This window comes from Canis lupus, chromosome X, assembly GCF_003254725.2.
Source record: "Canis lupus dingo isolate Sandy chromosome X, ASM325472v2, whole genome shotgun sequence".
In the NCBI taxonomy this organism is placed as follows: Eukaryota; Metazoa; Chordata; class Mammalia; order Carnivora; family Canidae; genus Canis; species Canis lupus.
In genome coordinates, this window is record NC_064281.1 from 31,867,880 (window position 1) to 31,880,983 (window position 13,104).

Consider the following 13,104-nt stretch of genomic DNA (forward strand, 5'->3'; position numbering starts at 1 on the left):
GAAGACATAGACATGGCCAACAAGCACATGAGAAAATGCTCCGCATCACTTGCCATCAGGGAAATGCATATCAATGTTTCTTTATGTTAAGGTAACATATAAGTATGTATTTAATACTGGAAAAGTCCACTGAAATAAGAATTTTTCCAGTTCTCGATTCCAAAGTAGTTAAATTTTTACCTTTAAAAATTCTTTTTTTTTTTTTTTTTTTTTTAAGATTCCATTCATTTATTCATGGCAGACACAGAGATACAGGCAGAGGGAGACGCAGGCTCCATACAGGGAGCCCGATGTGGGACTCGATCTCGGGTCTCCAGGATCACACCCCGGGCTGATGGCAGTGTTAAACCACTGGGCCACTGGGGCTGCCCCCTTTTAAAAATTCTAAAAAAAAAAAAAAAAAAATTCTACTTGCAAGTATGAATGTAGATGAAAAGAACATGTTTGAATTTTATAAGATATCCAGCCTCTAAAGTACAAAAGAGCTCTGTGAGAATATAAGTGAGGAAGAAAAAAAAATTAAAATTGGATTGTACCCTATAATTTTAAAGCACTGTCTATAATTCTTAACCAGGAAAGTATCTTTATTTTTTTTAATTGGTATTTTTTTAAAGATTTTATTTATTTATTCATGAGAGACACACACAAAGAGAGGCAGAGATACAAGCAGAGGGAGAAGCAGGCTCCATGCAGGGAGCCTGACGTGGGACTCGATCTCAGGTCTCCGGGATTAGGCCCTGGGCTAACGCAGCACTAAACCGCTGAGCCACCAGGGCTGCCCAGGAAAGTATCTTTAAATATTTATTATAATATGTTACTATTTTGTGTATTTATCCCATCTTCTGGCAGTGGTCCCTTAAACTAGGAATATTCAAATTAATAGGCTCTGGTAGCAACAGATAATTTGGTGTTTCCACACAGAATTGTTAGCCAACATTCTTTAGGTTGTATGGAGTGCTATAAAACCAGACTGAGGCCACAGTAATGGCTCTCCTTAGTAAATAGAAATAGGATGATATTAGAAAAATTGTTCTTTTAGTCTGCTAGCCTCAATATACCAGGATAGATGCTAAACACTCAAAAAAGAAACTGTAAAAATTAAACATTTGGAAAATACCATGTGTTTATGAAGAGCTGAGCAACCAAAACTCTATTTCACACAGTACTAGTAGAAGTATAATTTGGGAACCAGTTTCGTATTTTCCAATAAAAGTAAATAGGAACATTCTTTATGATCCACAGTTCCACTCTTTAGTACATAACACTTACACATATGCACTAAGCAATGTTTACAGGATGTTCTTAGCAGCATTGTTCTTAAAGGCAAAAAATGGAATTAGCCCAAATGGCCTTCCATAGGGGAATGGACAAATATTCATTCATTGTATGAATAAGCACTGAAATATCATACAACAGAAAAAGTGAATGAACAGCAGCTGCGTGTGTCAGCATGGATGAAGTTCAAAAAAGTCACGTAAAAACACATGTTGGGATCCCTGAATGGCTCAGTTGGTTAAATGTCAGACTCTTGGTTTCAGCTCAGGCCATGATCTCAGGGTCGTGGGATCAAGACCCAAGTTAGGCTTCTAGCTCAGTGGGGAGTCTGCTTGTCCCTCTGCCTCTCCCCCTGCTTGTGCTCTCTCTCTCTTTCTCATTCACTTTCTCTTTCAAATAAATAAATAAAATCTTAAAAAAAAAAAAGACATGCTCTAGGATTCTATTTGTATAGCACTATATGAGGTAAAACTAAATAGCAAATTGTTTAAGTCTTAAAAAATATAAAATAACAAAAAAAATATATAAAATAACAATGTAACTTTTTTGGTTATGAGTATATCTGGATTGAAGAGAGGAAGGGGAGATCAGTGAGGTATTGATAATATTTTACTCTGAATTTGGTGTTGGATACACAACCATTTATGTGTTTATTACTCATTAAATTGATGTACCACTTTTTGTAAGTATGCTATCTTACATTAATAAAAATGTAATTGTGAAGCAAAATGATTTTAGGCTTAGCAGTTTGCTCAGAGGCAGACTCTGTCAGATGCCTCTTGGTTTTAATGCAGAATTTCTTTATACACTCTTGAATTTGATTTACTGATATTTGTTGAGGGTGTTTTCATCTATGTTCATGAGAAATGTTAGTCTGTTTTCTTGTAATGTCTTTGTCAGATTTTGATATTAGGATAATGCATAAGTTAAGAAGTATTCCCTTGGGATCCCTGGGTGGCGCAGCGGTTTAGCGCCTGCCTTTGACCCAGGGCGTGATCCTGGAGACCCGGGATCGAATCCCACGTCGGGCTCCCGGTGCATGGAGCCTGCTTCTCCCTCTGCCTGTGTCTCTGCATCTCTCTCTCTCTCTCTGTGACTATCATAAAATTAAAAAAAAAAAAAGAAGTATTCCCTTGGCTTCTGTCTTCTGGAAAAGATTGTGGAGAATTGGTAAAATTTATTGATAAAATGTTTGATAGAATTCACTAGTCAACCCATTTGGACCTGGCGCTGTCTTGGAAGGTTATTGATTATTGATTCAATTTTTTTAAAGATTGTATTTATTTACTCATGAGAGACACAGAGAGAGAGAGAAGCAGAAACACAGGCAGAGAGAGAGCAGACCCCATGCTGGAAGTCTGATGTGGGATTCGATCCCGGGACTCCAGGATCATGACCCGAGCCAAAGGCAGACACTCAGCCACTTGAGCCACCCAAGCACCCCTCAATTTCTTTAATAAATAATAGACCTATTGGGGGTTGTCTACTCCATTATTTTTAAATAGAAAGAGAACTCAGGGGTGCCTGGGTGGCTCAGCAGTTGAGCACCTGCCTTTGGCCGAGGGTATGATCCTGGAATTCCAGGATTGAGTCCCCCACATCAGGCTCCTTACATGGAGTCTGCTCCTCCCTCTGCCTATGTCTCTGCCTCTCTCTCTCTCAGTGTCTCCCATGAATAAATAAATAAATAAAATCTTTAAAAAAAAAGGAAAAGAAAAAGAAAGATATTGAGTCAAACTGGATTTAGATTCTATCTAGATTTATTCAAATTATTTGTTTTGTTATTGCTTTTTCCCCACATTAATTTGACAGGTTTTTAAAAATTGTCTCACCTTTATGGAATCACACCAAATTATTCACCCTGGTTTTCAAATAAGTTACTCTCTTATATTATTTGTATTGCTTTTTAAAAAAAAATTTTATTTATTTATATGAGAGAAAGAGTGTGGGGGAGGGAGAGCAGGGAGCAGAGGGAGAGCGAGAAGCAGACTCCCTGCTGAGCAGGGAACCCGACTCAGGACTTGATCCCAGACCCTGAGATCACAACCTGAGCCAAAATCAGAAGCCTAACCAACTGAGCCACCCAGGCACCCCTGTATTGCTTTTAAATCGTAATTAAATTATGCAATTATCAGAACATATGCAGTACTATAAACAGGTATTATAACAAACAGATCATTCTTGGTAAAAATTCATCTCTCCATGGAATGGGCCTACAGTACAGCAGCCTACTAGCTCTGAGTCTTGACTATGCTCTGGGCATCAGTTGGCTTGCTTTACAAAGACTTTGGAGAGCATTGATTAATTTGGGGAATTGGTTGAATAGACATAGATTTGTTAAATGAGCTCCTGATTGACTAAAGAGCATCTGAAGTATTGTGGTACAAAAGAAATCTGAACTAGAAAGTATAGATGGCCTGACATTTATTCTCTCTCACTTAAACTTCTAGGACTTCAGTTATTTCCTTGTACAGTAGTGATAACAACCATTCCCACTACGAGATGTTCTAGACTAGGGAATCACTTGGGATTCCATGGGGGATGGTAAAAGAAAAGGGAGAGGAAAACATACTTATAGAACATGTAAAGAGCTTTGCATCCATGACATATTACAATATTATCTTTAGACTACACGAGTCTAAGGTCCTTTTTTTAATCAATGCAAATTAAAAGGCTACTTCTGTAAAACAGGGTTATTTTTACAGCACAGCATATGGCCACAAATAGTGACGTTTTAAAATTGATTATAACAAAAATAAATTTTTAAAAAGTCCTACGTGCCAGATGTCTTGACTCAAGATATCAACTTGCTTCTCTTAAAATGAAGCCTATCTCTAAAAATTAAAGAAGGTATTCCATGACAATCATGAGCATAAGCAATGCACATTAATTTAGGTAATAGAAAATGATATGCCCTCCTCTGAGGCACACACAAAATATTAAGACATATGACCAATAGAGTATCCTAAGATTGGAATGTGATTAACAGTGACTTGATAAAAAACATTTAAACAATTAACAAAATATTTCAGTAGGCACTGAAGAGAAAAATATATCGAAGGAAATATACATATCTGCAGATGTTTATCATTCTGCTTTATCTTTCTTGCTTTATTAAAATTTGTGACATCTTGTCAAGTAATAATAAAGCATTATCAGAAATCACACTTTCACTTACTTCACTCCAAGGCAGTAGTCAAAAAATAGAACTATGGTGTTGATCACCCTGAGTCTATGCCAGCCATGAAAACTTGCTCCCTACAAGGGTTACCACCTTGTCTCTCAGTCTTGATTGCCAACTATAATAATAAGTTTTATTTCTCTTTTACATTTATTTTTTTTTATTTTTTTCATCTCTCACTGTTTTCTCCTGTTTATTTTTTTTTCTTTTACGTTTTTTAAAAGTAGGCTCGGCAAAAAAAAAAAAAAAAAAAAAAAGTAGGCTCCATGCCCAGCATAGAGCCCGATGTAGGGCTTGAACTCACACCCCTGATTGAGATCAAGACCCGAGCTGAAATCAAGAGTTGGACACTTAACCAACTGAGCCACCCAGTCACCCCTCTCTTACTTTTTACATGACCTACCGGCTATTTATATAAATTGAACTTTTATCATTTTAATTTAAGGTAAATTTTACTTATCTTTCACTTTAATTCTGTCTCTAGTACCCAATTGTCTGGATTCCTTTCAGAATAGCTCTTCCACCCAATAAGCTGGGGAGATGGGAGCTACCCTAAGATGCTGAGGCCCCTGGAACAGCTCTTGTGCAAGGTGGAACTGTGAAGTCCTATGTGTCATCTCTAGCTTAAAGGCCATGTCCTCCCACCATTCTTACTTAATTCCCATAGACTTAGTTAAATAAATGCTTCTCACTTTGTTTTAAGACCTTTGATGGATCTCTAGAGACTTTGAGTGTCTATGCCAGTTTCACCAGCTTAACAAATGTTTCTCCAGGGATAAGATTTCCCCCAAACTTCTCATATTACCATCCTGGAAGTTCCATATCCCTCAGAATCTGAAAGATGGTTATTTGAGACACCCTTGGTAAGCCATCATTATTTATCTTCATCCATCAAGTATCAAGCATGAGATGCAGTAAAACCAATAGCTCTCAGAAGTGGGAACATAATAAAACAAGGTGGTTGAGAACAAGTGAGTCTAGAATACACTGATGCCAGTTAAGGTTGACATCGTTGACTAATCAGTGCCAATGCAACCAAACCTAGTGACAATTAGAGCCTGCGGAGAAGCCAACAGGAATGAAACACCATTCACCTGGGCATCAGGTAATGCGTTGAAGGGTAGGGCATAAAGTGGTGAGTTTTCATTTGCTTAGAAGCTGCTTTGATACCACTGCTTGTAGTACAAGTTGAGCCCTGAGAGACATGAGAAGATGATGTAGCTGAGGTTTCTTTCTTTTTTTTTTTTTTTTTTTTTTGTAGCTGAGGTTTCTTAAACTTGAACTTGCACACAAATCACTATGGATCCCATTAAACTACAGATTCTGAATCTTTAGGTCTGGAGAGAGGCCAGAGCTCTGCGTTTCTAGTGAACTCACTGACGATTCTAGTCCTGGTGGCATCCTTGGACCACACTTCAAGTAGTAAAGGTTGAGAGCCCTGGGGATGGAATCTACTGAATGAGCAGATGGGGAGACGAGAGAGGGATGGGACCCACAAAGATGTTGGACAGATGTGGATCTGCTGAGGCAAGCAAGATGTGGAAGGCTTTACTCTCTATAGTGCAGCACTGCTTCCTCGTGACTTTTCAAGTAGTCTGAAGGATAAAAATTCAAAACTGTATAGTTCTGGGGGAAGGAGACAGTCTCTACATGAAATGGTGCTGGGAAAACTAGACATCCACATGAAAAGAATGAAGCTAGACCCATACCTTGCATCATAAAAAAGAATAAAAATGAATCAAAGACCTAAACATAAGTGCTAAAACTACAAAACTCAGTAGAAAACATAAAAGGAAGCTTTATGACATTAGGTTTCTTAGATAGGTCACCAAAAGCTCAGGCAACAAAAGAAAAATATGTAAATTGGTCTTCATCAAAATTAAAGGCTTTTGTGAATCAAAGGACACTATCAAGAGAATGAAAAGGCAACCAATAGAATGGAAGAAAATATTTTGCAAATCATATATCTAATAAGGGATCAATATCCAGAACATATAAAGAACCCCTAAAACTCAACAACAACAAAAACAACCCAATTTAAAAGTAGGCAAAGAACTTGAATAGACATTTCACAAAAGATGATAAAAAATAGCTAATGAATACATAAAGAACTACTCGGTATCACTAATCATTAGGGAAATGCAAATCAAAACTACAGTGAGATACCATTTCACATCCAGTGGAATAGTTATTATAAAAAGCAAACAAAAGACAAAAGTTTTGGGAAGGATGTGGAGAAACTGGAACCCTTGTGCATTGCTGATCTTTTTTTTTTTTTTTAAGATTTTTATTTATTCATGAGAGACACACAGAGAGAGAGAGGCAGAGACACAGGCAGAGGGAGAAACAGGCTCCATGTAGGGAGCCTGATGTGGGACTTGATCCCAAGACTCCAGGATCACACCCTGGGCTGAAGGCAGTGCTAAACCGCTGAGCCACCCGGGCTGCCCCTGCATTGCTGATCTAAAAGTAAAATGGTGAGTTGCTATGGAAAACAGTATAGTAGTTCCTTAAAAAACTAAAAATGGAATTTCCGTATGATCCAGCAATTCCACTTCTGGGTATATATCCAAAATAATTAAAAGTAGAGACTTGAACAGATATTTGTATGCCTGTTTTCAAAGCAGTGAGATTCAGAATAGCCAAAAGGTGGAAACAACCCACATGTCTAACGGACAGGTTAAACAAAATGTAGTATATATATGCAATAGTCCCCCTTTATCAGCAGTTTCGCTTTCCACCTTTTCAGTTACCTGCTGTCAAGCGAAGCCGAAGCCGGGGAAAGCAGATGGTCCTCCTGAGAAATTGGCAAGCCAACAGTAGCCTAAAGCTATGTCTCCATGCGGGTGTTATTCACTTTTCTTCATGTCATCAGGTAGGCATTTTATCATCTCACATCATCTCAAGAAGATGGGTGAGTACAGGGTAATAGGATATTCTAAGAAAGCGACCACATTCACATAACTTTTATGACAGTATATTGTTATTGTTCTATTATTGTTAATCTCTTACTGTGCCTAATTTAGAAATTAAACTTTATCTTAGGGATATATGTATAAGAAAAAGCATGGTATATATAGAGTTTTGTACTAACCCTGGTTTCAGGGGTCTTGGACGAACCACCCGGGATGTAAGGGAGGACTACTATACAATGGAATATTTTTCAGCATTAAAAAAGGAATAAATTCTAATACATGCTATAACATGGAAGAGTTTAAAAACATTATGCTAAGTGAAATAAGCCAGACACAAAGGACAAATACTATATGATTACACTTGTATGAGATACATGAGAGGGAGGACCCATTTTTCCAGCGCCAGCCAGGAGATGGGGGCACGTGCTCTGCGCCCACCGGCCTCCAGGTTCAGAGAAGGAACCTGGCTCTGCACAGAGTAGTGGCGGTTGCGCGCCAGCCTTTTGCACCTGGAACAAGAGCCTGAGGCCACCTGTGGGGTGCAAACCCTTGTCCCTCGCCGCTGGGTGCCAGCCTTCCACCCTCCTGCAGTCCTGGGAGCAGCTGGGCAGGGCAGAGCGCGGCGCGGGGCTGGCGGCGAAGGTCCGCGGCGGGCTCGGCGTGGCTGCGGCTGCCCAAGACCCCCCAGCCCGGCCGGGAGCTCCCGCAGACCCACCTTCGCGGCGCGCGCTTCCCTCCAGAGGAGGTCGGGCTCCCGGCTCTGCGGACCCGCCTGGCGACCTCGCCTCCGGCGGCGGGGCGCGCGGCTGCGGCGCCCGGGGCATGGCTTCGGCGGGCAGCGGCATGGAGGAGGTGCGCGTGTCGGTGCTGACGCCGCTGAAGCTGGTGGGGCTGGTGTGCATCTTCCTGGCGCTGTGCCTGGACCTGGGGGCCGTGCTGAGCCCGGCCTGGGTCACGGCCGACCACCAGTACTACCTGTCCCTGTGGGAGTCCTGCCGGAAACCCGCCAGCTTGGACATCTGGCACTGCGAGTCCACGCTCAGCAGCGGTGAGGGCCCGGCGCGCCGCGACCCCTGCCTCCCGGAGCCCGGGACCGCCCCGCGGCCCGGACGGCCACCGCCTCTCGCCCCCACCCACCCACCCACCCCTGCCGCGTCCCCGACCCGCCCGCCCGGGGCCGCCCCGCTCCGCTCCGTCCTGGCCCTCCGCGGGCCCCTGGGCTACGTGGGGCCGCCTCCCTGACCCGCGCCCCTCCCCGCCCGCCCCCCCCCCCCCCCCCCCCCCCCCCGGCTCCTGGCCGCCGACGCCAGTGCCACGGGCGCCCCACGCCCCCACGCCCTCTCCGCCCTCCCGTGGCCGTTCCGTGGGCCCCGGAGTAACGCGTATGCTGTTTGCGGTAATTGATCCCCTTTAAGGCGAGAACCGTGCGGTTGTGTTCAAAATGCAACGCCTTCCACGCTCTCGTTAAAAAGGACAAGCAAAACCGCCCCAACTGCACCAGGACGCCCCGCGTTCTCTGCTCCGTCTTCCCCCTCCTCTCTCAAGGAGCAATTTGCCTGACTTTACCTCGTAGTGCCCACGTTTCTGGCAGCTCTACTCCACTTTGTCTCGGTTTTCCCTGGGGAGTTTCGGTTTGGCTTTTATTTCCTTAAATTTTTGAGGGGAATGGAGAATTAGAAGAGAGACAGGAGTAATTTCCTTTACGTGTGTGTGTGTGTGTGTGTGTGTGTGTGTGTGAGAGAGAGAGAGAGAGAGAGAGAGATGCGTTTTTGGTTGTGAGTTGCACTTCTTTCTCTCCTTCTCCAAATATCTTATGTCTCCTCCAGATTTTTCTTTTTCTTCAAGAACTACTTACAAAAGCCTGGAACTTTATAGTTTACTCACCCAACTCTAAAAGCTGCAAACAAACAAACAGATAAATAAATAAATAAATAAAAATAAATAAATAAAAGCTGCAAACAGATCTGTACTGTGAGAGCTCCTAAGACAGAATTGATTCTTGAATTAGATCTTGGAAAGGAAACAAAAGTACTATAAAGGACATTATTAGAATGATTGTTGAGTGCAAATAGGGATACATCTACTACATAGTAGTTAAGTAATTTTTTTTTTTTTGGAAATACACAGTGAAGTTTCTATGATATATGCAGCTTACTAGTAAAAGTGTGGGGAAGGGAAAGAAAACATAAAGCAAATGTGGCAAAATGTAATTGGCAAATATTAAGTAAAGGGCATTTTTGTATTCATTCAACTTTCCTGTAAATTTTAAATTACTTACATTTTTTTTTTTTTATTACTTACATTTTTTAAAAAGATTTTATCTATTTATTCATGAGAGACACAGAGAGAGAGGCAGAGACACAGGCAGAGGGAGAAGCAGGCTCCAGGGAGGGAGGCGGATACCAGGCTCGATCCTGGAACTCAGGATCATGCCCTGGGCCAAAGGCAGGTTCTAAATTGCTGAACCGCCCAAGGATCCACAAATTACTTACCTTTTTAAGTTCAAAATAATATTGTTCACTAGCATAAAGTACTTTCACACAATGCATTTTGAACAAGTACTGGCCTTTCCTTTAAAAGAAATTAGGAGGAAAAGTCATTAGCTTTGTGAAAACTAGAGAATATCTAAAACTTACATTCATTGAAAAAATACAATATAGAGGACAATATAGATTTTGTGCATGTTTTGAAAACATGAGCCATATTGCACTTTAAACATTTCATGATATTTGGTATAGATAGTGAAGGTTCTAAATAACATTTAGATCACATTTACAAATGGCACTTTATTCTCTTTAGAGTACATAATAGCTTATGATTGCTCTAGGAATGTGGCTACTTTAAGACAAAGCCACTTGTGTTGAAACACACACATACGCACAATGATCCACACACTCACAAAAAATCACGTGAAGCAATAAACAAATGACACACAAGATGTATTTGATTGTCTTCTAGTACATCTGACATCACTTGTTTAGCAACTAATGTTATTTTCATGGTCGGTGCACAAGAATGGATCTTTATATAATGGCTATGTTGGGTATTGTCATTTCCAACTCCAGAGCAGTTCCACAGAATTTAGACCACTGCCTTTGGCTTTCCCACCCCTGCTGTCCTTGAATAGCATGCCATCTACAGTAAAGAGAGGTAAGGAGGAGTATTCTTAGAGTGGGGAGAGGAGTTCAAAGATAGATAGGTCTTTTTTTTTTTTTTTTTGTACAAGAAGTCAAAGATTTTAAAACAGTGTCAATATCTCTTAGGTTCCTTCACACTTCCTCACTGATTAGGCAAAGTGAGGTGATGATATTGGTAACTTTCCCCATCAGAGCCTCGTGTGAAACAAGCACTTCCCCCTTGCTAGGATGATCAATCTCCGCTCAGCAGAGTCCTGTGGGAACAGAGCCCTCAAAGCCCGACCCACACAGACCCACACATGGGGAAGCGAACCTGGCTCTCCTAGCCAGGTGTATTCTTAGATGCCGCTTGCAGAGTTCCTCACAAAGGTAATTTGTGATCAATTTGTAACTGAGAGCGATGCACACAATTCGAGAATGCAGACTGCAAACGTACATCCAAAGGTAGGCAAAACTGTGAACGTTTCTTACAAATTGCCAATACACTTACAGTTTTCTCAGTATTTTCAAAAGCTTCTCTTGCTTCTTCAAACGTGCAGATTTCTTCTTTGCATTCACGATCAACGTTGCCCTGTCTTATTTCTTCAAAAAGTCCATTAGCTCTTGGGTAGCGTTTCAATACTGAATTGGCTTTTTCTCCTGTGAGGAAAACTAAGAAGAGAGAAAATCAAAAGCATAAAATTATCATTTGAAAAACATGTGGAAGCTTCGCATACAAGGTGGAAACTGCTAGGTGCTCTTTAGAAAACACAACCAGCATCCTAAACCTCTTCCCCTGAGTCAGCAATGAAAGTACGAAAGTACGTACGTTTAGCTCCAAATCGCCACCTCTGCTGTCTTCCTCCTCCTGTGAGCATGCCCTTTGAGTAGCACTTGCCCTGGGTAGGGACAGTGACATAATTCACAGTTAGATTCAGACTTTAGCACATTCCTGCCAGCCATTGGTATTTAAATATAGTAATAGTGATTCCACTACTTATACTCTTTGTTGTAAGTGGATGCCCCCAGGCATTCTGCTGTTGGGCACTGGCAACCAAGTCAAAATCCAGTCTCCGGACCACCAGTCTTTGTTCCCCTAAATAAAAATAAATAAACCTAGTAATACAGACCCAGAGAACCCTTACTTATATGAAAAGAAGAGCTGGCAAAACAATATCAAGAAGTTAAGATTAATTTGGCCATAATTTATTCCAAGGATTACTAAAAATAATTTTGTTCTGGATGTAGTTAAGTTAAATATATCATGACACTTTAACATATCTAACCCCATTTCACTCTCTTTCTGAAAAAGGAAATGATTCTTCATGATATATAGAGATATTACATACAAAAAATCAATGTACACCCAAGATATCCTTCCTATACATAAAAAGGCAATAGGTGGGGGCACCTGGGTGGCTCAGTTGGTTAAATGTCTAACTCTTGATTTCAGCTCAGGTCATGATCTCAGGGTCATGAGATCAAGCCTGCATTGGGCTCTGTGCTCAGCAGGGAGTCTGCTTGGGTTTCTCTCTCTCCCTCTGCCCCTCTTCCCTGCTCTCTAAAATAAATAAATAAATCTTTTTGGAAAAGGGCAATGGCTGGGGCACCTGGGTGGCTCATTCAGTTAAGCATCTGCTTTCTGTTCAGGTCATGATCCTGGGGTCCTGAGATGAACCCCAAGTCAGGCTCCCTGCTCAATGGGGAGCCTACTTCTCTCTTTCTCTCTGCCCCCTCCCACTTGCACTCTGTCTCTTGTGCTCTCTCTCTCTCAAATAAATAAAAGATATTTAAAAATAAATAAATAATGGAGGCCAGAGGCAATGGGATATTCAAATTGCTGCAAGGAAGAAAATGTCAACCAAAAACACTAATATATTGAGCAAAATTATCATTTTGAAATGAAGGTAAAATAAAGATGTTCCCAGATACATGAAGACTGATAGAAATCATTGCTAATAGCCTTGCTTTATAAAAAATCTAAAAGTTCTTCTATCTGAAAGGAAATATCACCAGGCTGTGACTAGAATACACACAAATTGTTTTTAAAGGGAATTGTCTAAAGCAATAATTATAATAAACCATTGTATTGTTAGGTCTATAATATACAGATGTATGTAGCAATGATAGTGCAACTGAGGATACAAAGAATGGAGCTATGTTGGAACAAAGTTTCTATGTTTTACTGGAGTGTATTTGTATTTTCTTTTTTTATTTCCCTAAGTAGTCTCTAGGGCCAATGTGGGGCTTGAACTCCTGACCCCAAGATCAAGAGCCAGCCAGGTGCCCCTGGAATGTATTAGTATTAAGGTGAAGTAGACTGTGCTAAAATACATATTGTGATCCCTAGAGAAATGAATAAAAAATCACTTTAAAACATAAGAATGAAAACCAACAAATGAATTAAAAAGGTATAGTGGAGAATATCTATTTCATACAAATGAAGGGACTAGAGGAAGAATAGAGAAACAAAAGACAGGAGATTCACAGGAAACATATAACAGTATGGCAGATATAAATCAACCATATCAATAATTACATTAAAAGTAAATAGATTATATAATCAAAAGACAGATACTGCCACAATGGATAAAAAGAATATCCAACTATATACTAT

At 40.7% G+C, this 13,104-nt stretch overlaps 1 protein-coding gene across 1 annotated transcript in view; it reads left to right on the forward strand.

Moving 5' to 3' along the window:
* Window positions 1-7,216: 7,216 nt before the first annotated feature.
* The window catches only part of PRRG1 (proline rich and Gla domain 1), a 280,802-nt gene continuing 274,914 nt past the window's right edge, over window positions 7,217-13,104 (forward strand). Inside the window, exon 1 of the mRNA XM_049107730.1 lies at window positions 7,217-7,331. Coding sequence (XP_048963687.1) covers window positions 7,289-7,331 — 43 coding nt within the window. The 5' untranslated portion in view covers window positions 7,217-7,288. The remainder of the gene's footprint in view (window positions 7,332-13,104) is intronic.